Source organism: Merops nubicus, unplaced genomic scaffold (assembly GCF_000691845.1).
Source record: "Merops nubicus isolate BGI_N331 unplaced genomic scaffold, ASM69184v1 scaffold6474, whole genome shotgun sequence".
Classification (NCBI taxonomy): domain Eukaryota; kingdom Metazoa; phylum Chordata; class Aves; order Coraciiformes; family Meropidae; genus Merops; species Merops nubicus.
The window spans coordinates 40,086-67,570 of NW_008602164.1; the positions used below are offsets into that span (position 1 = coordinate 40,086).

The following is a 27,485-nucleotide window of genomic DNA, read 5'->3' on the forward strand; positions in this document are numbered from 1 at the left end:
AATTGACTTTTTGGAGTGTCGAGAGACCAACATCATTAAAATTCCCTTTCTGCTAAAATTACTTTGCTTGGACCAACTCTACTGCCATTGATTAACCTTTTGTTAGCTAGCTAGGTAACTAAATGGATTTAGTTAGATGGAAACATTCTCTTCCAATGTTCACCTCAGCAAGGTGAAGACATAGAAGAGTCAAGGAAAACTGTCTAGGGCAAAAAGAAATGATTGGGTTTTTTTTAAAGCTTATGCAGAGCTAGTAAATTCAGAGATGCAGGCAAAAGATAGCAGAAGATGCAATGACAGTTAAAATGGAATTAAAAATTAAAGATTAATTTTTCTTAAATGACAGCGAAACGTCTTTTCAAGTGCTATCTTATATCTTACTCCAGCTTACTCTGCTGCTCTGTACAGGCTGGGCAGCTCCCAGTTGCTTGGTATATATAGCAGAAGACAACTTGTGGGACACTTGTCCTGCAGTGTTTACCAGCCTCCTTGACCTCTTCCCTACCACCCAGGAGTTATTCTTTCTGGCCTCATTTTTGCTTAGGTTGGGTTGTCAGCAGAGTGGCAGTCAGAGACAGGGCTTGCCAAGGGTCTCCAGATCCAGCCAGACTGAGCTCCACCTAAAACTCATCAGCTCTGAGGCTGCAGAATGAGTGTCTGCAAACCAGGAATGTGCTTCATCTTAATGGTTCTTGACCTAAATCTCTTCAGCATATTTGTGTTTTTCTTAAACTGGTCTGGCAGAGGTTGCTGAGAAAGGCACATGAGATACTGATATTGTTCAGTAGGAGCACTGGTTTCCTCAGCAGTTGTGCAGTGTTGTTTGGGGGCGGTTTCTCTCTCTGGATGTTTCCATGTGTGCAGTTCAATAACGATCTGCATCATGCTCTGCCCAGGATTTGACCAATTGGCCCATCAGAAACTGCAGACAGATACAGCACTGAAATTTTACCTTGGGTGTCCCAGGTCTATCGCCGCCTCTCTGTCTCCCTCTTTCCTTGAGCGGTCAGTTTTGTTTAGCCTGAGACCAAACGTGGGGTTATTATTTTACAACCCTGTTGTCACTTCAGTCTGCAGCTTTTTGGCTTTTGGGTTTTTTCTAAGAGGGAGAAAGAAACATGACAGTGTGGCCTTCCAGTATCTCAGGGGGGCCTACAAGAAAGCTGGGGAGGGACTTTTTAGGATATCGGGTAACAACAGGTCTAGGGGGAATGGGGCAAAGCTGGAAGTGGGCAGATTCAGGCTGGACATGAGGAAGTTGTTCTTCCCCATGAGAGTGGTGAGACCCTGGAATGGGTTGCCCAGGGAGGTGGTTGAGGACCCATCCCTGGGGGTCTTTAAGGCCAGGCTGGATGAGGCTCTGGGCAGCCTGATCTAGTGGGAGGTGTCCCTGCTCATGGCAGAGGGGTTGGAACTGGGTGATCCTTGTGGTCCCTTCCAACCCTGACAGATTCTGATCTGTTTTAGCAGAGGACTTTAGAGCCCTAATGGCTCAATGGTTGGACTTGATGATCTTAAAGGTATCTTTCAGCCTAAAGGATTCTATGATTCTATTATGGCACATATGAAAACCAAGTCACTAGAAAAACTAGCAATTGATTACTTACCTCCTTGATTACAGTATCAGGTTATGAACTCTTCTTGGTGGTAAAATCACCTGGATGCTGGGACTGGGAATGAAGAGCTGAATATATGAAGCTGAGGGCAGGAACAGGCAGCAGAGACCAGGGGCTGTGCAACAATGCCTATGCTGGTACTGCTGCCAAAGAGCTAATCTCAGGAAACCACAATGTTGTAACACTCTGATGTGTGGGGGTCCTCACTGAAATCACTACTAATTTAACACAGTGATAAGAAGGGAGTATTACCTCCCTTCAAGCCTTGTCTGCAGTGCACAAGTAGGGTCATGTGAACGATTTCCTACAGAAATACCTCACCAGCACTACAGAGGGAGGAACAGAAGCATGTCATGGATCTCAGCGAAGCAAAACCCAGAGGTTTTCCTTGAAACTTCTGCAGATATATAAAGCCTGAATCTACCACAGTGAAAGTGCATGGCCAGGCTCCCACCAGCTTCAGTGAAAGAGGAGGCAGGCCGTGTGTGCATAGCAGTCTAATTGCATTTTTGCATTGTTTGTGTCAGTGTATTAATAAGGGATTGAAAGGCAGAATCATTAGGATGTGCTTGGATAGATTATCAGGGGAAACTAGATTTGGAACATCAGTGAGGTATGTAAAACGAACAAGTAAAGAACAAATGTTAATTGTACTTAATTAGAAACGTACTGAACCACCCAAATTTAATTGTTGGATGTCTGTGAACAGTGATGCCCATTAGTTTGTCCACAGCAACTGTTTTTGTTCCCCATGCCACCTTCTATTTTCAGGAAGAGGAAGTCTGAGTCCTTAGAGCTGGTAAAAGTAGGTCAGATGCCATTAATAAACAGGTAGTTCAAAAATGCTTTTGTTTAATTTGACATGTGGCCAGATCCTCAACTCTACGTTCACACTGGCTGAAGATCTGGCTGGTGGCCTTCATGCCTTCCACTGTCTACTACAATCTTAGAGTGATCTGGTAATGTAAAGGTACTTAAAATGGGTACATCAAAAATATATGCTAGCTATTCCCTTATTTTGCTAAGGTTGGGAAAATACATTAGTGGAAACACAAAACAAACCTTGTATTTTTCACATATTTTTAAAAAATGCAGAGGAACAGACATGGGTGTATATTGCATCAGAATGAATTTGACTTGGTACATACCTAGGGGTAAATAAGCTTGACAAATATATGCTATACACTGAGTAGAGTTTGACCCAGTCTGTCCTCGGGGTAACCTATGGAAGCACTGATGAATTTATTCTATCATCTGTTAATGGTTTCATTATGGGTCTTAGGTGAACCAGAAGCTCAAGCTTTCAAGTTTTGGTATTGCTAGTTTTCAAATCACTTTAAAGCACAGTTTTCCAAGTCTATTTCCAAAATGTTTTAAACCAAAATGCATTATGTTGCCCAAGTAATATTTTTAATTGGCCACTGATCAAACCTAAAACATAAGGACTACAGTAACACATATGTTGTCAGGAGCTCTCTGCTTAGTATCATACTTTGAACCCTTGCCCACCTACTTTTTTTTCACTTGCTGTTCCTCATTTTTTTCCCAGTTTCTTTTTCCCTCTTGTTGCCTTCCCAGGATGGTCACTGGGCTTCACTAGGGATAGTCTGACACCCAGTATTAAGGAAGAACACATAGGGGTCATGAAGATGGTGGGATGTTATTGTTTGATCTTTTACTTATTGTGGCCCAGCCCATGGAAAACAAAGCGTGACAGGCTGCACATGGGGACTGCACGTCGTGAGTGAGGCCGTGCAAGCTGGCGGTGTCCGACCCAGTGGGATGTCCCAGCCCGTAGCCAGAGACCTGCCTCTGCACTAGCAGGGGCTCTTGGCCAAAGGAAGGCACCAGGTCAAACTCTATGTCTGCTTAGGAGTGATTATGAATGGAGTACTATTACTGGATCAAGTACACCGTTTACAAAAATATACAAACTTTAGTTAGCATCCTTTTTCCTTTTACGTGTATGCCTTTCAAAAAGCCTTTGCAAAAGGCTTTGAACAGACGTGGTGTATGAGGTAAGATGGTGCTCAGAAAAATATATTCAGTTAAAAAATAGAAAACAGAGGTTAAGAGGGAACAGCCCGTTCTTGCAGCGCAGGGAGGCGACAAGTGAAGTTTTTCAGGAGCTGGTGCTGGGGTCTGTACTTGTCAACATGTTCAGAAATAACCTGGAAAAGGTGGTAAGAAGGTGACAGAGTTTGCTGATGATACTAAGTTATTCAGAGTTGTGAGGATGAGGACTGATTATGAAGAAAGGCAGAACTATATGAACCTGGGTATCTGAGTGATCAAGTGGCAGATGAAATTCACTGAAGATTAATGTGCACGATGTACGTAGGAAAAAACAATCCCACTTTCACATGTAAAATGTAAGTGTAAAAAGGCTGTTGGCTGATAATTACTGCCACAGAGATCTGAGTGTTGTGATACACAGGTTTGGAAAATAATCACAATCATGAGCAGCTGAAAAAGCAAATCAGATGTTAGGAATTGGCAGGAAAGAAACAAAGAACAAAATAGAGGCAACCATGATGATTCCATATAAATCCATAAATTACCGACATCTTTTATGCCATGAGCATTTCTGATCCTTTCATCTCAAAGGATGCAGCCAAAGTGGGAGGCACACCAGAAGGGGCAACAAAAAGGATCAAAGGAATTTAAGGGAATGAGAGGAATGTGTGAGGGAAGAGTGAGAAAGGAGGTCAAGGCTCTGCAGACTGAAAAAGAGGTGACTCGTGGGCTACATGATAGAGATCTACAGACTTGTGAAGGACACGTCTAAGGATCAGTTATGTATATATTTTCCAGTTCAAGAAGTAGGGACCATTAAATGAAGCCAGAAGGATCACAATTCAGAGCAGGAAAAGGAGATGGCTCTTCATGCAGTACCTAGCAGATCTGTGAAACTCCTTGCCAGAGGATTTTGGGGGTTTGAAAAGTTTGCACAAAGTTTTGGAAGAGAAATCCACTGAAGTGCAGAAACAGCCTCCTTTGCAGAAAGTTTCTGAGCAGCTAATAATTGGTGACTGGGGGAGTATTAGGAGGAAGTATCTGAGCGTAGTCTTGCTCTCACTGATCCCCAACCATCTGCTTATGGTCATTGTTGAGACAGGATATGGGAAAGATGGATCCTTGGTCTTATATCCATGTCTGTCAGTATTTTCTCTTCCTGTTTTCCCTCTAATCAACTCCCCTCTCTCCTTAAAAATGTTTCCCTCCATTCTTTCTCATCCCTTCCTTGTTTTCTGCCTGCACTTCCAGTCTCAGTTCCAGTTGCTCTCCCCCTACTTGCAGTAAAGCAGAAAACAAATCATCTTGAAAGAGAACCTCAGGGCAGCAATAGTTCTTTCATGTCCCCTGACGATCACTGGAAAATGGAAAAGGTGTTAGTTGTGCTCCCAACTTGTCAGCAAGACAGGGGGTATTAGGCACTGTATAAGTACATTAACAAACAGTTACTGCTTTCTAGAGCCAAGTGGATCCAGTCAGGACAGCAAAGGAAAGGAAAGGGAGGGAATTACAGCATTATGAGAAGAAAGGTGCTGAGGACACCTGGGTCTTGGAAGGCTATAGAGGTGAAATTACATCATGAAGTTGAGTGAACTGTTAGGAGTGACTTGTGCATGGAAAATAACTTATGCCAGCAGTGTCTGAACAACTTCTTGGACTTTATATATAGGGAACGTGAATTGGAAGTGGAAGAAACAGAGTGCAGGAGCTGACATTTTATGTAGAGGTTTTATGGTCTTTCTCTTTAGGTTTTTGACTGCTCAACCAAATCAGAAAAAAAAACCTTCTTTCTTTCAGAACTACAAGACCTAAAATCAAACACTTTTTTACCCCTGAAAGAAATTCTAGGTGTTTGTGGAAACCTCATACTTTGCATGATAATTCTGTAGCTCCAGCCAAAATCCAGGTCTCCTGTGGAGAACATGGTTGTAACTTTTGGAAAGAGAAAGTGGAGGCTGAGTCACAGTGACTACACACGAGATGAGAGCAATTACAGTCTAGCAGAGGAGGGAAAGGGAAAGGACAACAAGAAAGGAAGGAAGGATTGGCTGAAATATGATGATATTCTTTGTCCATGAAGAATGCTAAGCAGTGTGCAGCAGGAAATTGAGGGTCAAGAAGAAAAATATAATTGTGATAAGAAACTCAAGGTGAGAAAATTTCAGCTCACCTCAGGATGTGCTAACACCTGAAAAAATACTTTCAAATGCTGTTATGCTCCCTAATGGCCAGAGGTTTCAAGTACTGGCAAAGAAGTTGAAAGCAAAATGTGGTTTATGGTGACCCTCAGCCTCAGGCAGCTGCATGTTTTGTTGTGGTGCTGGTGTTGCAGGGTGCTCGGCTGTTCAGATGAGGAAGTGGTTTGTTTGGTTTTTTTTTTCCCTCCCCTGTGGGAATGCAAGCATGGTCTGATGAAGCATAGAATGGTGGGGTAGGTAAGACTGCTGTTCATCTCACTGTTTCTTTTGAGATAGTTCAAGTCCAATCAGCTTTCTTTGGTAACATCCTGGAATAGTTTAGGGCAAGCCATAATGTTTGGAAAGGATGACTGTGAAAGGGAACCACTATCCATTTATCTGGTTGCATGTAGACAATAGCAAGAAAAGCAGCGTGCAGCTGTCAAAAACTTTGTTTTTCCATGTAGCCACAGCAATATGCAACAAAACCATGAATGCCATACATCCTAGAGTTTTCAAAGATGCTTCAGGAGGGTGATGCATTCAGGACATCTGGGATCTCCCCTGGAGAATGAACTTTACCTCTGAATACCCCTCTCAACGGGGATACAGAACATTCTACAAAACAGAAGACAGCTCAGTTCTCACTCTGGCAGCTGCGCTGTGTATCAGAGCCCAAATCCAACTTAATGCATGGAGGCCACTGAGAAATCCTCCAGCCACCTTGCAGCTTGTCAGTGAATAACTTCTCAGCACAACTCATAGTCCTTGGTCACAAGTTGCTCCTGCACTGGAGACAGAGGTTGAGGAGTGGCAATGGAGAGCTGTTGCTCTCTGAGAATCATAAGTGTGTCTGAAGTGACATGGGCTGGTGAAGTCCCATTTACTCTTGGTAGGCAAGTGGGAAGCAGTAGGGTCCAGTGACAGTGAGAGCAGAGAGGCACATGAGACATGCAGAGAAAGAATCTGCACTACCCTCACCAAAATTTCCTGTTTAGTATTCTTTGCTAAGCTCCTAAATAAATATAAGTAAACAAACTACAATGTACCATGTAAAATGTATCGAGCTCCTACCATTTGTAGATTTCCACCAGCTGCCCTAACCTGTGTATCAGAGAAGGTGCTTGGGATGAACTCTGAGCTTGCTGCAGCTTTACCACCAAATGCAGTGGGGCCAGCATTCCAACCACTAACCGGTTATTTTTGACCTAGAGCAGGAAACTCCTTACAATCATAGAATCCACAGTCAGAGCTCGTGAAGCACATTGGCAGAGGGCCAGCACACATTCTCCCTCTCCATCCCCATAAAGCACATTTCACAACCTGTACATGCTCCCTGCTACTATTCTGTTTCCTGCCTCAGACTGACTTACTCTTCCCCAGGACACATGGCCACACCAGCCCCGTGCACAGCACTGAGCAGCGAGGTGTGGTGCAGACAAGGCCCATGTCATTTGGATTTTTTCTGTAACTTTCAAGTGGAAACCCATTCCTATACATTCATTAGAATTCCAGGAATTTCCAGAGTTCCTGTCTTAAAGTTAGTGTCGTCACCACCATCTCTTGAAAGACATGAGTCAGCCCAACCTGAATTTATAATAACATTGTCCCTATGCTGCTAGGAGTTGGTGGCTGCCCTAAAGAAAGGATAGGTTCTGAGAAAAATACTCTGCCTGCCATTAATCACTCTCAAAAATTATCACTATCAGTGACAGGACAGCTTCCTCTTGCTCCAAATATTGGTGCAATTGCCAAATACTGCCTCAGTAAACAAGTGTGATTGAGGCTGCCAGTGGCATTGCCAGAGGAATGCTTAGAGAATTGAATGGGATGTTATAGGACAGAAAGATTGCAATGGCCTCTGGCATAACACAGGAGGGCTTGGGAAGGAGGAGCTGGGGTGATGAGGAGACAGAAGATTAGTATTTTTCCAGCTGATAGGGGGATCAAGGCTCTTCAATTTCAAATTGCAGAAATGGCTCCAGGATGGGGAATAAGATGTGTATGGATGCAAGCTGTGTCTAGGGCTTTCATTTAGGACTGTCTGTCACACAGGGGATCAAATCCATCCTGTGAATTATTACACAAATTCTTTACCTCAGCTCCTACACTCTGCTGTAAATCACAGGGGTGAACAACCAACCCACTTTCTTTCTGAGACCAGTAGTGTCATAGGCAGGACCTCAGCTTGGATCTGGTTTGCAGTTTGATTTCAGTGAAATACAACAAGATGACATGAAGTACACTCTTACCCTGGAAACTTTTCCCCGTTGATAGTTCTAAATATACTACGCTATTGTGCTTGGCATGCTGTATGCTAATAGAGGTGAGGGCTCTGAAACTCATTAGGAAAGGGAGAGGGCTGTGGAGCAGTGAGGACAGTGTGAAGCTAAGGTTGATAACCACGGCCTTGTCCAGAATAGGCCATGGGAGTTTTCTTATCTCACTTTGGCAGGAGGTGCTGCTAGCTTCCTGTGCGAAATCAGGAGCATATGCTGCTTTCCTCTTGTTGTTTGGCTTCCTCCGCTACACAAGACGGTTCCCAGCACTGTGATTATCTTTGCATCTTCAAACATGGCACACTCTGCTTCCTCAAGGGCTTGATGTATTCTTGAGAAGCAGGCTGGCCCCCCTCCCCCAGGCCACTTCTCGAGGCCCCCTGCCGGTGCCAGCTCTGCACATCACAACCTTTTCTAAAGCTGGACTTGCTCCTGGTTGCATAAACTGTCTCCAGCTCTTCCACAGAAGCATAAACTCCCAAAGCTAAGGGTGGCAAGCGGGTCAGCTGGCAGAGCTCGCCCCACGCTGCAGGCAGCCGGGCAGGCAGCACATGCTGCCAGCTTCCCTGGCCCCCAGCACCACAGAGCCACTTGCAGCCCTCCATCCCCCCTGCTCTGGGGCTTCACTCAAAGCCCGCAGGAGAATCTGAGGCTCCTGTTTTTACAAGGGAATATCCCATTTCTCAGGCTCTGGACACAAAGGCCGAAGCGTGCCCGTGCGGGCGGGGGGGTGTGCGTGCACACAGGCGAGCACGCACACAGCACATGGAGAAAACTACTTAGGGGGTGAGAAACTTTATTACTCTGATTGTCCCCGTGCTCGGCTAAGACAGAAGACTCTGATTACCTTGCTCTGAGGTTGCATAATGTTTATAAACATGCGTTTGTACACAAACCCCTTAACATTTAAACACAGGATCTCTGCACGTGCATAGTTGCAGCCACAAAGTAGAAGGATCTGCAGGGAAACAGGTATAAGAAGTACTTAGAAATGTGCTGGCAGATATCAGCTTGTTTATCAAGCTCTGTGCACACTGTGTGCTTTCTCATTAATCTGGCAACAACCCTGCTCTAAGTTTTCCTGAAGGTGTAAAGCAATGAGGCTCATCACACAACAAAACATTTCAGGAATTCATGCGCTCCGGAGATATCTGGAGTAAGATTCAGATATCCAAAATTCAGTGGTATTTCCCTGCAAACACAGGCAGTTCTTGCTACAAATAGGGTATCTTTGCTATTTTCCTAAGTGGGTAGTTTGAAGTAACTTGTACTTGCTTTACAAAGCAAGGAAAAATGTAGCTGATGTTATCTGAGGACACACTCAATGAAACATCAGTTGAATTAATGGGAAGATGATTGTGTGTTTTGGTCCCAGCCAGAGTAAATTTTTGTATTTTCATTTTTCTCCTCTTCCAAGCATCTGTACTTAACACAAACATTTGGTTTGATGAGTACATCTAAGTCCAGCATAGCCTTTTCTCTTTCTGTTACAACATGCCTGTTGTTAGAAGCTGAAGTCAGGTTCAGAGGCAAGACTCTTAATTACTCCCATTTGTCCCTTCCCCATCCCTGCCTGATGCTACTGGCTTAAGCAGTGGCTTCACATGGCACCGTTGGCAGCAGCAAGAAGCAGGGTGACTGAGTACTGACCAGAGTATCCAGGCCGGAGGTGGCTCATGTGCTCTCCCTAAGCTGTGTAAGTGTATTTGAGGTGAGAGTATTTGGCAGCTGAGGTGAGAAAGCGTCTGGTTGTTCATCGGAAGGGGTGAGTCTGAATCTTGTCCTAGACTTTCCCTGGCAGCTGTGCTGCAACTGATTTGTAAACATTTGCTGACCCAGCAGACCATGGAGCAGGAGTGGCATGTATGACGGTGCTCACATCTCCTGCTGCCTTCTGTGGGCTGTTGGATAATGTATTCCCAGCTTGATAGGGACTCCTTTTTTTATTAAAACCATGGACAACAGCTATTGAGTGTGTTTGTTTTTCTACTATGATGGCATTAACATTGTAATCAGGAGTTTGGAGATAGCGTGATATGTGAAGTCAATAGAATTCACAAATGTGCCTCCAGGGCTAATATTTAATCTAGTGTTTTACATGTGTTTTTCTTGTTATTGTGATGTTATTGGAATTATGATGGTTGTTTGTATTATGGTGTTAATGAGTAATCAACACCTCATTGTGCTAAACACCAAAAAAGACATGACACTCTTCTCATCCCTAAGACATTGCAACCTAAATACTTAGAGACTTTCAATTATGCAGAAGAGTATAATAAAAACTAAGCCTGAACTCCAGAGCTGCATGAAAGGAGATTGGAGATGCCTCTCAGAGATGCACAAGCAGTTTCTGAATACGCATTATACCTTCTTTCTGTTCTTTACCCAAATGTATGTATTTGTCTGGACTTTGATAGTAAAAACCACAAATTTTTGGCATTGTGACAAAGAAACAGAAATTAATTCTGTGGGGAAAGGAAAAAAAAAATATTATTTTTTGATACAAGTGAAATGAGATTCTGGGGTCTCTGTCTTCCTGTACAGAGATTGCCGAAATATCCTGTCCCAAGGATATGCCTTTGATACTGTTTGTGTGCCTACAGTACTGGCATCGTGAAATAAGTTCTGATATCTGCTACAGCATGGAAATGTTATCAGCTTACCAACATCATCATGTCTTCTATGTTCTAGTCTCGTTACAGAATCAGACTTTAGCATTGAATGTGCTAAATAAATGGCATATACCTTTCTGAATAATATGTAACCATTTTCTTGCATCTGAAAGAATCAACTGTCCTAATGCAGCTGTCTATGGTTGTACAGATAGGGCTTTCCTGCCATGCTGTTGCTGCCTGTTCTCTCTCAGTGCATGAATGCCTATGGTCTGGTCTTGTTTCTTGGCTTTTTCAGCTCACTGAGCCCTCTCAATACACATTAAGAAATTTGGGCAGGCAATCACATATCTGTGCTAATGATTACAGGCCAAGTTAGTTTCCATACATCATAATTTCTTTAAGACATATTCTCTGCTAAGACACTGGCCAGTTTGATTCAGAGCTGCACAACTGAAAACAAGCACATAAAGTTAGTTTACCACTGATATTATAAACAGCACAAAGTTTAAGCAAACTGCAGAGTTAGTTGAAGGGAAATGAACCTCATTTTTTGGTCAGGATTGCATCACATGCCATTATCCAGTCACAGGGCTTTAAAGGCCATTTCTCCAAACAAGTGATGTACGTCAGAAATATTTGATTAGATACTACAGCCATTACCCTTCAAATTCATGGGATCAAAGGAACATATCATATTTGGAAGAGCTTTACCCTGCTGAAGGCCTAAGCTCTACTGACGAAGCTGGAAGTGAACAAGCAACAACTAAATTTTGGATGAAAAGCAAAACTAGATATCCTCAAAGAAGAATAGGGAAAGACAGCATTTAAGAAGTATTCCAGTGTGTTTATTTCCATGTGTACCAAATTAGGCTTTGGGAAACAAATTAGCTCTGCCATGACCACACCTGAATGTTCTGATTAGAAGCCAATTTGTTGCGTAAGGCAAAAATATTTTTTCCCTGAGATTTCCATTCATTAACATGACTTTGATTTTTTTTTCAGATTAGATGAACATTTAAATCCTTTGTCAATTAGATATAGTTTTGTTTAACTTTGTTTTGCTAATTTGCAGGATTATGGTTATTTTTACTGCATGTCTTATAATCATTGAACCTTTTGCCATTTTCTAAAATGAACTAAAGAAAACATTCAGAAATGAGAACTTGCATCTTCTTTTGTGATAATGAAAAGAACCTGTGCACAGTGAAACTGCATCCAGTACGTTATGGAATGGATCTTGAAACAAATATAACTTGTCTTGGAAATATGACTGAAAATACTATGAACTTATTTTGAGTTTGAAGCCAAGCCTGAACCATGACAATGGCTGAAAACGAGAGCATTGGAATGAGATGTTGGTCTTGCACAGCCCTAAAATTAGCCTCAGATGGTAAACTCTGAACTCCAAGTCCACAGTGGGTTAAATGTTAACACTGACCCCAGAGAGCTAGTATTCAAGGAAAAGTTGTGGAAATAGATCCAATCATCAGGCTCCAAGCCTCGAGGTTTAATGAAAAGTAACTGTCCTTGCCTGGTCATCACCGCACCCACAGTTTCCTTGACTGTTTCCAGAAGACTTGTTTTGTCTGATGTGCTGAATGTTTCGGTCTACCACCATATCAATAAAACTTCAATTTTTATTGTCTTCAGGCATGGATTTTGCTCTTATACTGAAGGATCTTTTGTCCTGAAACCTGGCAGCAACATAGGAAACAGGATCCAGAGCATCACTGAGCGAACAGCTGTAATAGAGGGCAAAAACAAGGTATGATTCCTAGGAGCAGAAAACCTCTCTGTGTGACAGCATCTCTGTGTGAGATGCTATTGAGGTAACAGTGAGGAAGCCAGTATTTTTATACTGTTTAGAGTTGAAGAGCTGCATACATGCAAATGGCTTTCATACTTGGTATTTATCTGCTCAGATGTAGAGATGTACTTATTCCTGCATGTGGTCATCTTAAGGTAAGTGGCATGCCAAAAGAGCGTATCATCAGGATTCACCATATCTGCTCTCTTAGAGCTGGTCTGTAGTATCTTTGGGCACTCAGGAGCACAGGGGCAGGGTTCCAGACTGTCTTTGCTTTGTTTTGTGATATTGCACAATTTCCTGTTGTTTTTCTTATGAGAATTAAACAATTTATTCTCATTAAAGAGTCGATCCACAAATGTAGTCCTAGATTATTTGATGACCAGGTCTTTTCTTGCAATAAAAATTTTAAAGGGCCAAATGAATCAAGATTACAGAAGCAAGTTTAAGAGAGATCTTGGTCAGAGACAGAATGGTAGAATTCATCCCAGAGGCATTAACTGTTGAAACGTTGTCTAGTTGAGTCAAACATCACTTAATGGGCCATAGAAAGATGCAATCACTTCTGAGGGATGAGTAGTCCTGTAATCTGTTGGTCTCTAATGTGAGAGAGGAAGCCAATGAGATTAACTTGCCAAAGGCCATGGAGAATTGCCCATCAGTTAAAACCTTCAAATCAAGGTGTTTTACTAAGGGATGCCTAGATCAGCTGCACTTCCCTGGGACAGACTGATTTGGTGTGGTTGGGTAGCCTGCACTACGGAGGAGCTCAGGTGAAGCTGCATAATGCCATGCCATTGTCACAACATCTAGTTTCATAGGCTAGTTTGCTTTGTGGCAGTAATGGCTGAAGAAATTATAAATTTATACCTTATTCTATGCCTGTCTTTCCTAAGGACACTGAAAGGCTTTTTGTAATTCTAAGGGTACTGGAGGTAGAGTCTCTTGATGTCTGCCTTCAGTCTTCTGCATATGAAAATGGGTATAAACTGTAATTATTCTCATGTTAGGGCCCTTTCACACACTGCAGAATAAATAGAGCTTTGTGTGCAGCCAAGAATCAGGCCTGGGACTTTTCTCCTGCTGTTGTGCTATTTAGAAAGTACCACAGGTGTTCATGGTGCTGTTCCAGCACATGGGAACAGGCTGGATCCCAGTGAGGCATTTGCTCTATTTAGCTGGCCACCTCAATAAAGATCAAGGCAAAGATCTTTGGGATCAAACAGCTTCCTAGGGGAGAGTATCGTAGAAAAGCACATGAAAAATGAGACATAAAGAGGGATTTGAAGGAGGAAAGGGAAATAATTTCAGGCACAGGCTGACACGGTCTATTCCAAAGGCGGAATGATGAACAAAAGATGATAAGAACCAGTTATTTTCCAGAAGGCACCTAGCCATGCTATGAGTGAAGTCCTACCTGCTCACAGGGTGCAGAAAGAGCTATCTAACAACCAGATGTCAGTCTCCTTGTGTGCCATGAGTTTTGGAGACAGCGGAATAGGAGTGGCTGAAATGTAAAAGCAACTTCCAGTCAGCAGCAAATAAATTCCTCCCTGGAGGAAGATGTTAATAATGGGTCCTTGCAGCAGAAATGCAGATTTTGTTTGAAGTCTTTGGCAAGCAGCCCTTTTTTAAATATATGCCCAGAAATGAACCAAGGAATGGTCTCTGCATGTGTTACATGGAAACTTTTGCAGTGAAAAATGATGGTTCTCCTTGGTATTCCTTGTGCTCATGCTGTTTAACTCAACTAAGAAAGGTCTACCTTGCACTGCTTTATTCCTCCTCATCCCTGCAGGGAAGGGGAGGTGAGTGAAACAATCTCTTTACTCAGCTTATCTAAGGTTTCTTAATTTCTGCTGTTCCTTCATTGCTTTTCAAGCACAGCTGGATTGCTATTGTAAGTAAAAAATGCTCTTTAAGCCTAGGTTCTTGGCCAAGCTGTGAGTTGCATGATTTGTGCAAACACAAATGCTTTAGAGCATCCAGGGTTTTTTTTATATTTTTTTTTCCATGGGAGTCTATATAGCTTTTCATTCTTTGCAGTCCAAGAGTCATTCTTGGTCTCCCAGAGTAAACTCAAAGGGACACAGTTCAGACAAAACTCTTCCTCATCTGCTGAGATATTGTTAGACTGTTAATAGCACTGAGCTCACTGAATGCAGCACATCATCACAGTGTCTGGCTCTGATGGACTGCTACAGTGAGCAGTTCTGCTACTGCAAACAGCTGTGAACAGCTCTCTGAGGCACTTCCACATCAATGGAGTCCTGCTATCTAAACCGTGTCTACCCTACTTCCACATCCAACTGTAGCAAGCATGGTAAAAGCAACCTCAAAGCTCAATGGAAACAGCAAAAATGTAGGAGACAAAGCAGTAGGAAATGGATGAAGAAACTCAAAAAGTTGCACATTTGGGTTAGCATGAAAGGAGAAATGAGGGTGACCACAGGATGAGAATATTGTAATCAAGGGAAGAGATGAACAAGGAATGGTCAAAAGGTTTCTTTCAGAAATGAGGGTAAATGTTTCCACTTTTCTTAAAAACATTGTCCCAGTTCCACCTGTTTCCTGTGTGTGGAACATCCGAGCCCCTTCAGTTTGGCTTTTCGCTCTGGTAGGTTGGTGGGTTGCTTGTTTGTCTGTAGTTATCCAGGTAGTAATGAATATATTTTTTGAGTTAGAAAAATCTCAAACCCTGTGTCTGTACAGTTAAAATGATGCAGGAAGCCTATGCTACATTATTCTTTTGGTTCCAGAGAAACCGTGACAACAACAGTTTTAGTAACATTTCCGTTGAAGACTCTCTAAACGGACATTGAGAAACTTGAGTGGTATAATGGAAGAACTTTGTAATATAAGCCATAATACTTAATCATAAGACAGCTCTTGAAGTGATTTCATTCCCCCACCCAAAGTTTTCATTCTCAGTTTGTTGGACATTTCAGTGACTTCCTATAAAGCTAGGCTATTCTTAGGCTTATCATGTAAACAGATCACGGAGACTCTGCTGTCATTCAGCTGCTAAAACACATCACTTCTCAATGTTCCCAGTTGATGCTAACTGCTGTGTATAACTCAGGAATAATACTGTTTATTGTTATTATTAGCATGATCAGTGTTCATTAAAATGTCAATCTGTGAATGACGTGCAACAGTGAAGTACAAAGAGCTGGTGCATTCAGTGGTATCAGTGCATCTATATCAGGCATGTGTTCTCTCCTGTGTGTGCAGGCACGCTCTGGTTTACCAACAGGTTTGAAAGAAGGCATCAGTACTCCTTGTACAAGGGACAGGGAGCTGCAGGAGAGGTGGACAAAGATTCTGGGCGTGGAGAACGTGCCGAAGAGCATTAAGAAGGCGAGTTCAGATGAGACAGAGTGGAAAGTGTTGGCCAAGAAGAAAGGTTGATAAATCTAAGGGAAGGAGACAGCAGACAGGAGGGCAGTTGAGTACAGGGAAAAGTTGAAGGAAGTGGGACAAAATAGCCTTATTTTTGGGAAATAACCTACTAGACCCACATCCCTGAGAACCTGAAAGAGAACAGAAGGGACTGCCCAATCCCTCTGCTGCTAGCAAATATTGGGGCCCCACTAACAATAAGAGGTACCATGAAAGCTGGCTCTGTAAAGCATGAAGAAGTGGTTTATCATCCATATGTGTATGTGTATGTATAAATATATCTATGTATGCCCTCGTTTTCCACTGCATAAATACCTTACTGACACAAATTTTCAGTGGTCCCATCCCCCATGAGTGACAAAGCCACTTGACTTCAGGAAAAATAGAAAGTAATGGCCCTGTAACAGGATTTTGCAAGACCAAACCTAGGCTTGCCTTCGTCCATCTCTGGTTTGGCTGGCAATGATGGGTCAACCTGACACATGCTAACTGTGAGTAGTATTAAAAGCCGTGACCATCCAACATAAAGGTGGAGTGCTAGATAGTTAGAAGGGTCCATCTTTCTTGGACGTGACTGATAAGGTGTGACCATGCAAAATAGGATGGGCCATCTCTCTTGCATCTTCTATGCCAGGCCCTAAGCATCTAGCTCTCTTCCGTGTCCCCTTGCTACTGATAAGAGGATGAAGCATGTGTTATGTCTGTTCTCGGTCGCTACACGTCAGCTGTCTGGCCAGTACATCTGTGCTGACTGGCCACCTGGGACCCAAAGCAGGAGAGAAAGCTGTTCAACTCACTACAACGCTCATCTTGATCTTCCTTCTCTACCCAACAGCTGGTTTTCATTAAATACATGGGATCTTATGAACTATGAGTTGTCTGTCAGTTCTGGTTGAAACTGGGCAATGGGTTAAAAAATTACTGAGCATGTGGGGGAGAAGAGTATACTGGAAGGGAGATGGACAAGCTGGCAGGCAGATGGACAGACAGACAGGCTGATCTGCCTACAAGCCAGGCTAAAGATAGCAGTGGGAATGTAGCTTGTCTCTCTTTCAGCACATTGTAACTTCTCTTGGGGCTTTCCTGAGTGCTACTAGAATCACTGTCAACACTTTTAAGTAGATCACTGACAAGTGCCAGCTGAGCCAAGCCCTTGGTGAGATTAAAACCAGCAAAACTTGGCACCTGTCTCTGCCAAGCTGCAGCTCCCTCCAGCTCCTGCCATTGATCCCCTCCCTTGGTGCACAAGGGAGACACGAATCAGTGCTGCCTCACTCTGCCCATGGCCCTGGGGAGGAGGGCAGGGGTGCCTGTGCCATAGCTGGCTGTAGCATGATCTCCCTGTGAGTCAGCTGGCTCCCTTCAGTCTCATGGCCTGCCTGAGTAGGACAACACAACATGCAGGAGGAAACCACAGCTCTACTTGCTAAGCAGCAGTGACATGCCCATCTGACCCCAGGGGATTGGAAGGTGCTCACCTGCACATATTAATGTCCTGCTATTGAAGATATTTTGGTGTTCCTTCTGTGGAGGTCCTGAAGGTGAAGTGTGTTGTCCAGATGTTTTGCACTGATGCTCCTTGCCAACATGTGAGGCATGCAGTTCATATGTCTTTGGCATAACCAGACCAATCCAATGACATGGTCCAATATTTCAATATGTGTCTTCCTCAGTAATATCCCTTTATCCAAAGATAAATCCAAGGAGGTGAGGAGAACATATTTTGCTTTCTTTTTTTTTTTTTTTTCCCAACAAATACATCTTCTTAAAAGCATAACTAGGAGTGAATCAACAATATTTGACAGACTTGCATTAACCCACTCAGTGTTGAAAGGGCAGGATATTGCTTTTTAAAGGTACAGGCTGTTTCAAGAAGGTAGGACAGCAATCTCTGAATGACCCATCTTTATACTGGTGTCTGCCAAAGCCTTCTGCCAACCATTTTCTGAAACCTCCTCTTGCTTCTCTGCCATCAGCTGGAGCAGTGGGAATCCTTTAAGCTACTTTGAGACAAGATAAATTCAAGGAGACACTCCATGGGAAAGATCAGCCCACCCTGGCTCCAAGCACAGCAATCATGCCAATTGCTTTGCATTCTTTTTTCTCCTCATACTTTATATAAAGTGGTTGCAAATCCAAGGCCTGAAACTTTCTGTTGTGAAGGCAGATGATACAAGACTGCAAGAACTTTCTTTCTTGCTCCTTTTGCAGCAATAGCTGCATAGAGGAGCCATGCATCTCAAACAGCCATAATTACTCAAAAAACAACAATATGCCAGATTTAGTTTTGTACAAACTGCTGCTCTGGTGGGTTTTGGCTGACATCCACAACACAATGCAGAACACAGACTGCACCACTGGAGGGCTCACAAACTGTTTAAAGAGATGTTATCTTATCCTTATGACTAATTTATAAGCTGAAAGACTTAAGCAGAGACATCTTGTCTCTAAAATATTCTGTTCTATTGCAATGTCAGTCTTGCTTTTTCCTGGACACTGTGGCTTTCTCTGCCCTAGTCAAGTAAACATACCAATGACTGCTCTCTGACATTAAGGCCTGTGCTCATAACATTGATCTCCCTTGCTCTCCAAGAGATTGGTTGTATGGAAGTTCCCTGTTGAAAGTGATCCTTGTCTCATGCTGGAATAGTATTTGGGACAGTGCAAGTTGGTCAAAACCAAAATAATGCTATGGAAAAACTAGCAGTTTAAATCACTGAATTTCCATGCTGAGGAATGTTCTCTAGGTCCATTTAATAGTCAAGAAAAATCATAATCTGCAAGCACTCTGGTTGGTAACTGCAGTCATACTACCTCTAGTGTATGCACCATCCTCAGTGTAATAACAGCACTAATCACATTGTAGTGGGCTGGAGCAGTAAAACTCACATAGGGTACACAATTTTTCATTACAAACATGATAATGTCAGGACAAAATACAGTTTGATGCTACCAAAAACTTAATGAACCATTGGAGTAATTGTGTGAGGAATAATTGACATGTATTTTTTTCGGCTCAAAAATGCTCTAGTTCTGGATATTGTAGGACAAGTGTCCTGGAGTCAGAGAGTTAGAGCTTAATTCTTATCTACTGTGTATTTTATGTCACTGTTCCTACCTGGGCAAAGTTGCTGTGAGGTAACAGCAACTAAAACAAAAAATGCAAATTTTGTGGTGGAAAGCCTGGCGTGGAAGAAGCAGTGTTTAACCACCCATGTTAGCACTCTGGCAGATGTTATGGGACCCCCTTCTATTCTGAGTTAGTGTTGCTGAAACAGCTGCAGGAATCCTGGTGTTGAGCCCTGTGTCCACACTTTACAAAATTATGTTTAAAAACTGGAAGGAATTCAAAGAGAATGACAAAATATAGACAGGGCTGGACCCACACTTTATAATTAGGAAATTGTAGAGGTCAGTCTACTGAATTTAGCAAAACAGGATGATTTTTTTTAAGGGCTGTAATTACCTATCTGGTATTATTGAGCCTCTTTCATCTCACGAAAGAGCTACAAAGGAAGGTCAGAAAAATTCTAGCTAGAAATGAGATGTAATTTGTTAGCAGACAGGTAGCAGACCACTGAGACAGCTTAACAAGGTAGAGGTGCTGTTAGCGTCACTTGTATTCTTGAATTTGCTGTAAGGTGGTTTTCTAAAACAAATAAGCCAAAATCAAATCGCTCGAATCCACTGTGTTTGCTTGAGTAGCAGGAAAAGTAATAGACTTTTTCTGCTAAAGAATGTTCTGGGAAACCAGAAGATCTGTATTATTTGGGGGTTCAACAAGGAGTTTGCGGAGAGCCATGAGGTCTCTAAGTAGGAGGTATAGAAACAGTGCAAGTGTTCAGCCAGTGTTTATGTAGAAACGTAGATAACTAGCCCTTATTTATTACTGACTCACTCTCTTGGGCTTTTCTCTGTACTTCAGCAATCAGGCAGACTTAAAAGAATGTATTAATTGCACAAAAATAAATTTGAAGCTTTTTTAGAAAAGCCAAATAAATCCAAACAGACGGGATTCTGTGGCCATACAATTTCCTTTTGTCACTGTCCCAGCTCTGCCTGTAACTCTCGCCAAAACATGTTTGAAAAAAGAAGTAAAACAGAGACAGACAAACAGAAAATAAAGCCACCAAGTTGTATCTAAGAGCATGTCCTACTGCTGAGCTCCATGTGCATGCTCCGTTGTCAGCTCTGTCATCCGAATGACGCCTCGGTGGTTTCTTCCTTCCTTCTCTTTTTTAGTGCCCAAGCCATTAGACCATGGCTTTCCATCACTATGAAGGTGTGCAACTCTTACTATTATTATGATGGTTTTTATTTTTCTAAAGGCACGTCAGATGTTGTTGGTGCCTGGCCTTCCAAGGTCTGTCTTGCAAGTCATGTCACTTTGTGAAAATAATTAATGCGCTGAGCTTCTTGACATGGTGATAGAATATAATGTAAAGAAAAGTAACATATTATTATTTGATAATGGAAATATTAAGTCCACAAAGAGGAAATAGTCCAAAAGAGTATGAGTAAACATCTCTTTTGCTCCTGTCCTTTTTCACATGACACGTATGTGAGAAAGTGAAAGAGAAATCACATGCATTTAGTGTTGTACAGAGATGCAGTTTCCCAGCATTATCCAAGTGTCTGAGGCACACCTCACCTATTCCCTTTGCAGTCTGGCTCTCCTACAGACTGCTAATCCCCTCAGGTGTGCCATGTTGTGTCACACTTCATGTCTCGTAGCTTGTCATTACATCAGCCATAAGAGATGAATAAATCTGAAAGACACGTTCAAAGATTTTTGGTTATGATAGCTCTGATAGTATAAAGGTCACTCAAAGAGCTTGTTTCCTGTTATTTTTCCACCCTTTCCATGTTGTATACAGTGACATCTCCTTTAAATAGCCCCAATGGTGCCCATCACTGAATGGGTGGAGAGATGGATCACGGCACTGTACACAATGACTTAGTAAAAAGAGAAAGGAAGTTTTAAGCAAGTTCCTGAGACAATGAGAGCTAAACCTCTTCTTTCTTTTGCAGACTGCTAGCACGCTCGTTGTAGCTGAGGCGAAATCTTCTGGAATCTACAGCTGTGTGGCAACCAATAAAGTGGGAAAAGCTGAAAGAAATGTCAGCTTTATTGTAACAGGTAAGATCTATCGCCCACTAAAGCCAAATATGTTTCCTGGTGCTGGGATTATAAGTGTTAGGCTGTTGTGGCTGTTTCATATACAGGTTTGAGAAGTGTTGTAACATGTGCACCTGTAAACTCCTACCATGCTTTTGGGTGATCCTGGAAGGGTTTTTCACAGAAGCTGGCCTGGATTTCTAAGAAGCACACCAAATTTGGTGAATGAGTCATCCCTCCATCAAGTATTATACTTGACACATTGCTCACAAATACAGCAATCTGTAATCCCCCCTTTTAAATCACCTAGTCTCTTCAGTCGTTCCATATATGAGCTGTACGTGAATATTTTCATACATCAGTAAGCCAGCTTCATGTGCAACCCTGATAGTGTCTACAGCCTCATCCTGCTGCCAAACAGGAGGTCTCACAATGCAGTGTCCAGAGCTGTGCTAGTATCTGCCAGCAAGAGATGCCTGGGGCGCCTGGGCAGCCCCTCACAGCTCTCAGCAACAGTGGCAGCTTGTAGGTAGAAAAGAGGCAGAACCACAGAGTTTTGTTCCTCTTCTGAGAAAGACGACCTTGGATGTCCGTGGCACTGAAAAGACTCATTTTGTTGGCTGCACATACAAGTATGCTTCCAGTAATTTTTCCATTGCTAGCTGTGTTTAGATTTTTTCAGGTTTAGAAACAATTTCTTTAAAAGTTTTACTTCAGAAATTATAGGGAAAAAAAAAAAACCACAATGAGTTTTTGAGGATAAATACTGCATGATTTAGCAACATAATGTCTGTGTGTCCCATTACAAAGGATTTCTTTTCTCGTGAAAGATTTTATTTTGTTTTTGTTTACAAATTGTTAGTTCACAGAGTGCTTAGACTGGTGACAGCTTTTAGAATAGGTCATTAAAGAAATGTAATTAATCCTGAAATATGGGGAAAGACAAAAGTTAAAATATTCTGATACTTCAATCCCAAAATCATAATCTTGAAGCTGGAAGGGGAGAAGAATTTTAATGTATTGTTTCTAATTTTTGCTTTCTCTCACCTGTTTTTTGTTGTTAATCTCTTGCTTTTCATTCTGATCAGTGGTTTTAGTGAAACTCATTCTGTAACTGTTCTGAGTGATATCAAAAGAGAGTCAACACATATTTACTAGATATGGCTAAAAAAAAAGGGAGAACACTCCTCTGAAAAAAGTCCTCCCTTCTGATTTTGTGGACCAATATTTATATTTTTTCAATATTCTGGTGAGCTGTAATAGAATCATAGGATCACAGAACACCAGGTTGGAAGAGACCTCAAGGACCATCTGGCCCAACCTTTCTTGGTCAAAGCATGGTCTAGACAAGATGGCTCAGCACCCTATCCAGCTGAATCTTAAAAGTGTCCAGTACTGGGGACTCCACCACTTCCCTGGGGAGATTATTCCAATGGCTGATTGTTCTCTTTGTGAAAAATTTTCCTCTTGCATCCAATCAGAAAATCCTCAGGAGTAAGTTGTAGCCATTACCCCTTGTCTTTTCCATGTAAGTCCTTGTAAAAAGGGAGTCTCCATCTTCTTTGTAGTCATTCTTTAAGTACTGGAACATGGCAATAAGGTCTCCCCTAAGCCTTCTTTTCTCAAGACTGAACCAACCAAATTCTCTGTCTTTCCTCATATGGCAGGCTTCCTTGTCTTTTGATCATCTTTGTGGCCCTACTCTAGACCCTCTCCAGCCTGTCCACATCTTTTTTGTATAGTGGGGACCAAAACTGAACACAGTATTCCAGGTGTGGCCTGACAAGAGCTACATAGGGAAGGATAATGAGTTCTTTATCTCTGCTGGTGAAGTCCTTGTCGATGCAACCCAGCATCCTGTTGGTTTCTGTGCCACAGCAGCACACTGTTCACTTGTGTTAGGGCTGTTGCCCACCAGGACCTCCAGGTCCCTTTCCATAGAATTTCACCCCAGCCAGGTAGATCCCAGCCTGTGCTGCACACGTGAATTATGTTTTCACATGTGCAAGACCTTAAGTTGTCTTTGTTGTTTGAACCTTCATAAGATTCTTGTTAGCTCAGTCTTCCAGCCTACTCCAGCTCTCCCTTCTGAAGTGTCCACTTCTCTGCTCAATCATCATCAGCAAACTTCGCCAGGGTACACTTGATCCCATCATTCAGATAACTCCTGGAGATATTAAAAGTCATTGGGCCCAATATGGATCACTTGTAACAAGCTGGCAGCTTGAGAAGGAGCTATTTACCACTACCCTCTGGTGACGATCGCTGCAGCGAACGCTGTGACTAACAGATACTGCAAAGCAGGTTTTCTTGTTTTGTAACACGGCCAGCAGTGTCTCATTCCTGGATGGCACATCTAACCTTTGTATGAGGAAGCTGTCCTCCACACATTCCAGAAACTTGGTGGATGTCCTGTGAGCTGCTGTATTGTTCTTCCCATGTCTGTGTAGCTGAAGTCACCCAGAAGAACCAGGTTCTATTGCCCTGAAGCTTAAGTGACGCGGATATTGCTTCATTTGCCTTATTATCTTGGTTTGGAAGTCAGTAGCAGATGCCTACTCTAAGATCCCCCTTGGAGATGACCTCTCTGATCTTGACCCAGAGGCATTCAACAGGGCTTCAACAATTGCCATAGTTGATTTCTATATATTCAAGGTTCTCCTTAACAAAGAGCACAATTTCTCCTCCTCTTCTTTGCTGCCTGTCTTTACAGAACAGCCTATAAAGAACCATTGTGATCTTCTGGTCATGTGAGTTATTCCATCGTGTTTTGGTTAGTCCTATGATATTATAACTTTCTGACTGGGCACAGAGCTCCAGTTCCTACTGTTTGTTTCCCCAGACTGTGTATTGATATTTATACACTTGAGGTGGTTGGTCTTCTGGTTCTCATCTTGGGATTGGCAGTTAAGGAGCATTTGAAATTGCTTTGGTTGGCCTGGTTTATTCCCCAGTTGGTTGCAATGGCGTGTGTTGCCATTTTGGACCCCACCCTCTGAGTCCTTCATTTTAAAGCCCACCTCAACAGGTTGGCCTGCCTGATGCCAAAGATTCCCTTGCCTCTTCTAAACAGGTGGACCTCAATCCTCCCTAACAGGTTATAGACATTGAAGAATGTCCCATTGTCATCAAAGTCAAAACTCTCACAAAAGCAACAGAATTTGATTGACATTGTACATCTATTTCTGGCTGTACCCTTTCTTCTAACTGGTAAAATGGAATAAAAGCTAACTTGGGCATCAATACTTTTTGCTTGCATCCCTAGGGCTTTGCAGTCTTCCTTCATTCTGCCCAGGTTCCAGCTTGCCTGTCATTCGTACCCACATGAAATAGTAGCAGTGGATAATGGTCTGTGCTCTTGGCAGGTTGTGACAGCCTCTCAGCAACATCTCGGACTTTAGCTCCTACAAGACAGCATACCTCTTGTGACCCTGTCAGGCCAGCAAATGGGCACCTCAGTGCCCCTGAAGAGAGTCAGCCACTACTAGCACTCATCATTTCTTTTTGCAGTATCCACCACGTATGGTTTCTCCATGCAGACCTTGCTCGTGGGTGTCTACAGCTGTTAAAGCTTCACAGCATAATATATTTCCACATTTAGAAAGTGTAAATTATCTATAAATATAAAATTTAGTAACAAGCATGAGAAGTATGAACAGATAACTGACACACAGGCAGGTTGTTTGTTAAAAAACAGAAACAAGAAGAATATATCCACGTTCTGTTAATGTAAGTGACAAGAACATATGCTATCTTGAAGATGATTGATGTTCCCATTCTCAAATCACCGTTTTGCTTTCATCTCTATCCTTACATTTTGTCTGTTTGGACAGAAAGCTAAACAGTGACACGCAGTTTTTCATAAATTAATGTGCCAAAGGTGCCGTGTTCTCATCTTTATGTGAGGACTTCACATGTAACTTTGAGCAGCCACTGAGAGTCACTCACTGAGACTGCTGCTCTTTTAATGTGCAAGAAGCTGAATTTGACCTTCCTGAGCTCGTAGTCCTCAGTCTTTAGAGTACCACACAGAAGATCCTGAAGACAGATGAAGCTGTATTTTGATGAGACTCATTTGCTGTATCCAAAAGTTTCAAAGTTTTGAAAGGGGTTTCAGATATTTCAGTGCAGTGACATAAAGGAGTTAGTTTCCCAACTTAGATGCCACATTCTTAGATCCTGACCAGGAACAGAAGGAAATCCTTCTCCTTGATACCAAGGCTTGCATGAGAACATGCAGAATATTATGACTTTCCTTTGAAGACTCTTGTATTGGCTGGTGTTCAGAAAGAGGAGTGGCAACTTTATTATGGCTTGGAAATTCTTAATATCTTGACTGGTGGCAAACTTTTTATATAAGGTGGTGAGGTTGATATGTATTTGTCCTTTGAGTTCCTGGAGCCGAGCGCTTCAATTGCGTGACATGGAAAGTCCTGATCATCTGCTGACGCTTAGCTGCACTGATTAAAGGCAGTTTTAAACAATGCTGCTGTTTTGTCCTTACAAAAATCATTAGGCTCAGCCTTCTGTTTTATGCACATAGTGCATCTGTTGGGCTTGCAGGGTGTAATCATGGCTCTCCTCCATCAGGCTGAGACCAAACTGCTGTGACTGGGTAGCAGCCTGTGTTTCACATCAATGAACCGAGCACATCCAGCATTTGCTGAAAAACACACTGGGGGAATAATAAAAAAAAAAAAAAAAGCTGATGGATGTGAACACAACACTGCAAAGTGTTTCCTCTGATGAGTCCAAAACCAATACTTCAGGTCTTGTTTGGCAGCTTGGGGCTGATTTATCTCATGCTGTTGAGTCTGCTGGTGCCATATGAAGACAGCCTGAACCACACAAGAGTGTCTAAAAGTAAGAGAAGTGTCTAAGCAGAAGGTGATCACTTGTAGGAAGAGGAGCTGCTGCATTGTGTGGAAGGCACAAGCCAGAAGGCTTTCCAAAGAGCAGATGGAGGCAAAGTCTGTCCTCCACAGGAAGAACACCTTTCTGTGGAGGCAATCTCTTTCAGGCCTTTACCTGGATGAGAAAATGCTTGTGCTCTGATGGAGCACATGGTGGTGTGAGGAGTCTCTTTACTATAGCCAGAAACTGTTGGGAGGATGGTGGAAAGACAGAGCTTGTCCCAGCAACCCTAATTTGGTGGTGGCATGTTCCATGCCTTCAGAGAAAATTAGATGTGAGGAAATAAGTGGAAGAAGGTATAGCAGAGAGGACCCAGTGAGAACAAACCCTCTTTTAAGTTATTGTAAATGTCAGTATTTCTGGGCTTGAAGTGCAGTGTGCATATGTGTTTCTGGGAGGTTTGAGAGTGGTATAATTTTATACACTGTGTCTGAGGGTGTAGGACATGTAGTCCATGGACTCTGGAGTAGCCTTCCTTTCCTGCGGCCTCTGTCAGACGAAGGGCTTTTTTGGGATATTTTCACACTAACTTGTTTCTACAAGTAAATTGTAGTTCAAGGCACAAAAGTAGCTGTGAGCCTTGTATAAAAGCGATGTAGAAAGGTGATTTCTGTAAGTTCTGCTTGCTTATATGGAAACAGTCTCTGTAACAACACCTTTATGCCAAATTTAACTGTGGTAGCCCCCTCCCCTTCAGCCTGCCCCTTTCCCTAGATTTTTGGCTGTTTTGCTGGCACAAAGCAGGGCCATGGGTGTGTTTGCAATTACAGAGGGTGAAACAGGAACAGCTCTGCCTTATCTCCCTGGTTTCCCAATGTCACTAAGCGCATTTTATTTTGAGATTCCTGATGGTGCTTGGCAAAGATAAACAAAATCTTCCATCAGGAAACCTGGGAGCTATTTCCACAGGAAGCTTCAAATCACTAAAGTAAATAGAACCCTTTTACATTATTCCCAGCCATGTTATTTAGCTAGCCTGAGCCTTTAACAATTGGTGAGAGGTGTCATATATTAGGGGGCTCATAACCTTTAAACAAATTATTCTCTTGGAATCCTGTGCATTTTGCTTTTGTCCCTGGGTTTATTCAGAAAAATAGCCTTTCTTCACAGAATACACATCTAGGAAGAGCTCCAGACCTGACAACATGGAAGTAGTTGCAACTATATTATTCTGTTGGCACGCTATCCTTTTACGTTAAAAATAGTTCATTCGCCTCAGTCCCAGGGGATCTTTAGTTTCATCTTAAGAGTTTTGCTTGGCTCTTCCTAGCTTTTACTGAGTACTGCCATCTGCAAAAGGCAAAAATTACCAGTATTTCTGGCCCATACCCTGGCTTTCCTAACACATATCAGAACGATTTGAGATGCCCTGTGAATAATATGCAGCAATTTCTTTCCTCCAAATACTTACCTACAATCAAAACTTTGGACCCTTGACTGGTTTCAAGTGTGTCTGAATTCATTGCTTTTTAACTAAATCAAGCATAGGATTCAATACATTTAATTTCAGCTTTAAAGTTACATTCCTAAGCCTAATCTA

The 27,485-nt window shown here is 42.4% G+C and overlaps 1 protein-coding gene across 1 annotated transcript in view; it reads left to right on the top strand.

Annotated features, from left to right (window-relative positions):
• Positions 1-27,485, top strand: part of LOC103770961 (vascular endothelial growth factor receptor 1-like) — a 99,495-nt gene that overhangs the window by 25,719 nt on the left and 46,291 nt on the right. Inside the window, 2 exon segments of the mRNA XM_008938239.1 lie at positions 12,354-12,468; positions 20,944-21,052. Coding sequence (XP_008936487.1) covers positions 12,354-12,468; positions 20,944-21,052 — 224 coding nt within the window.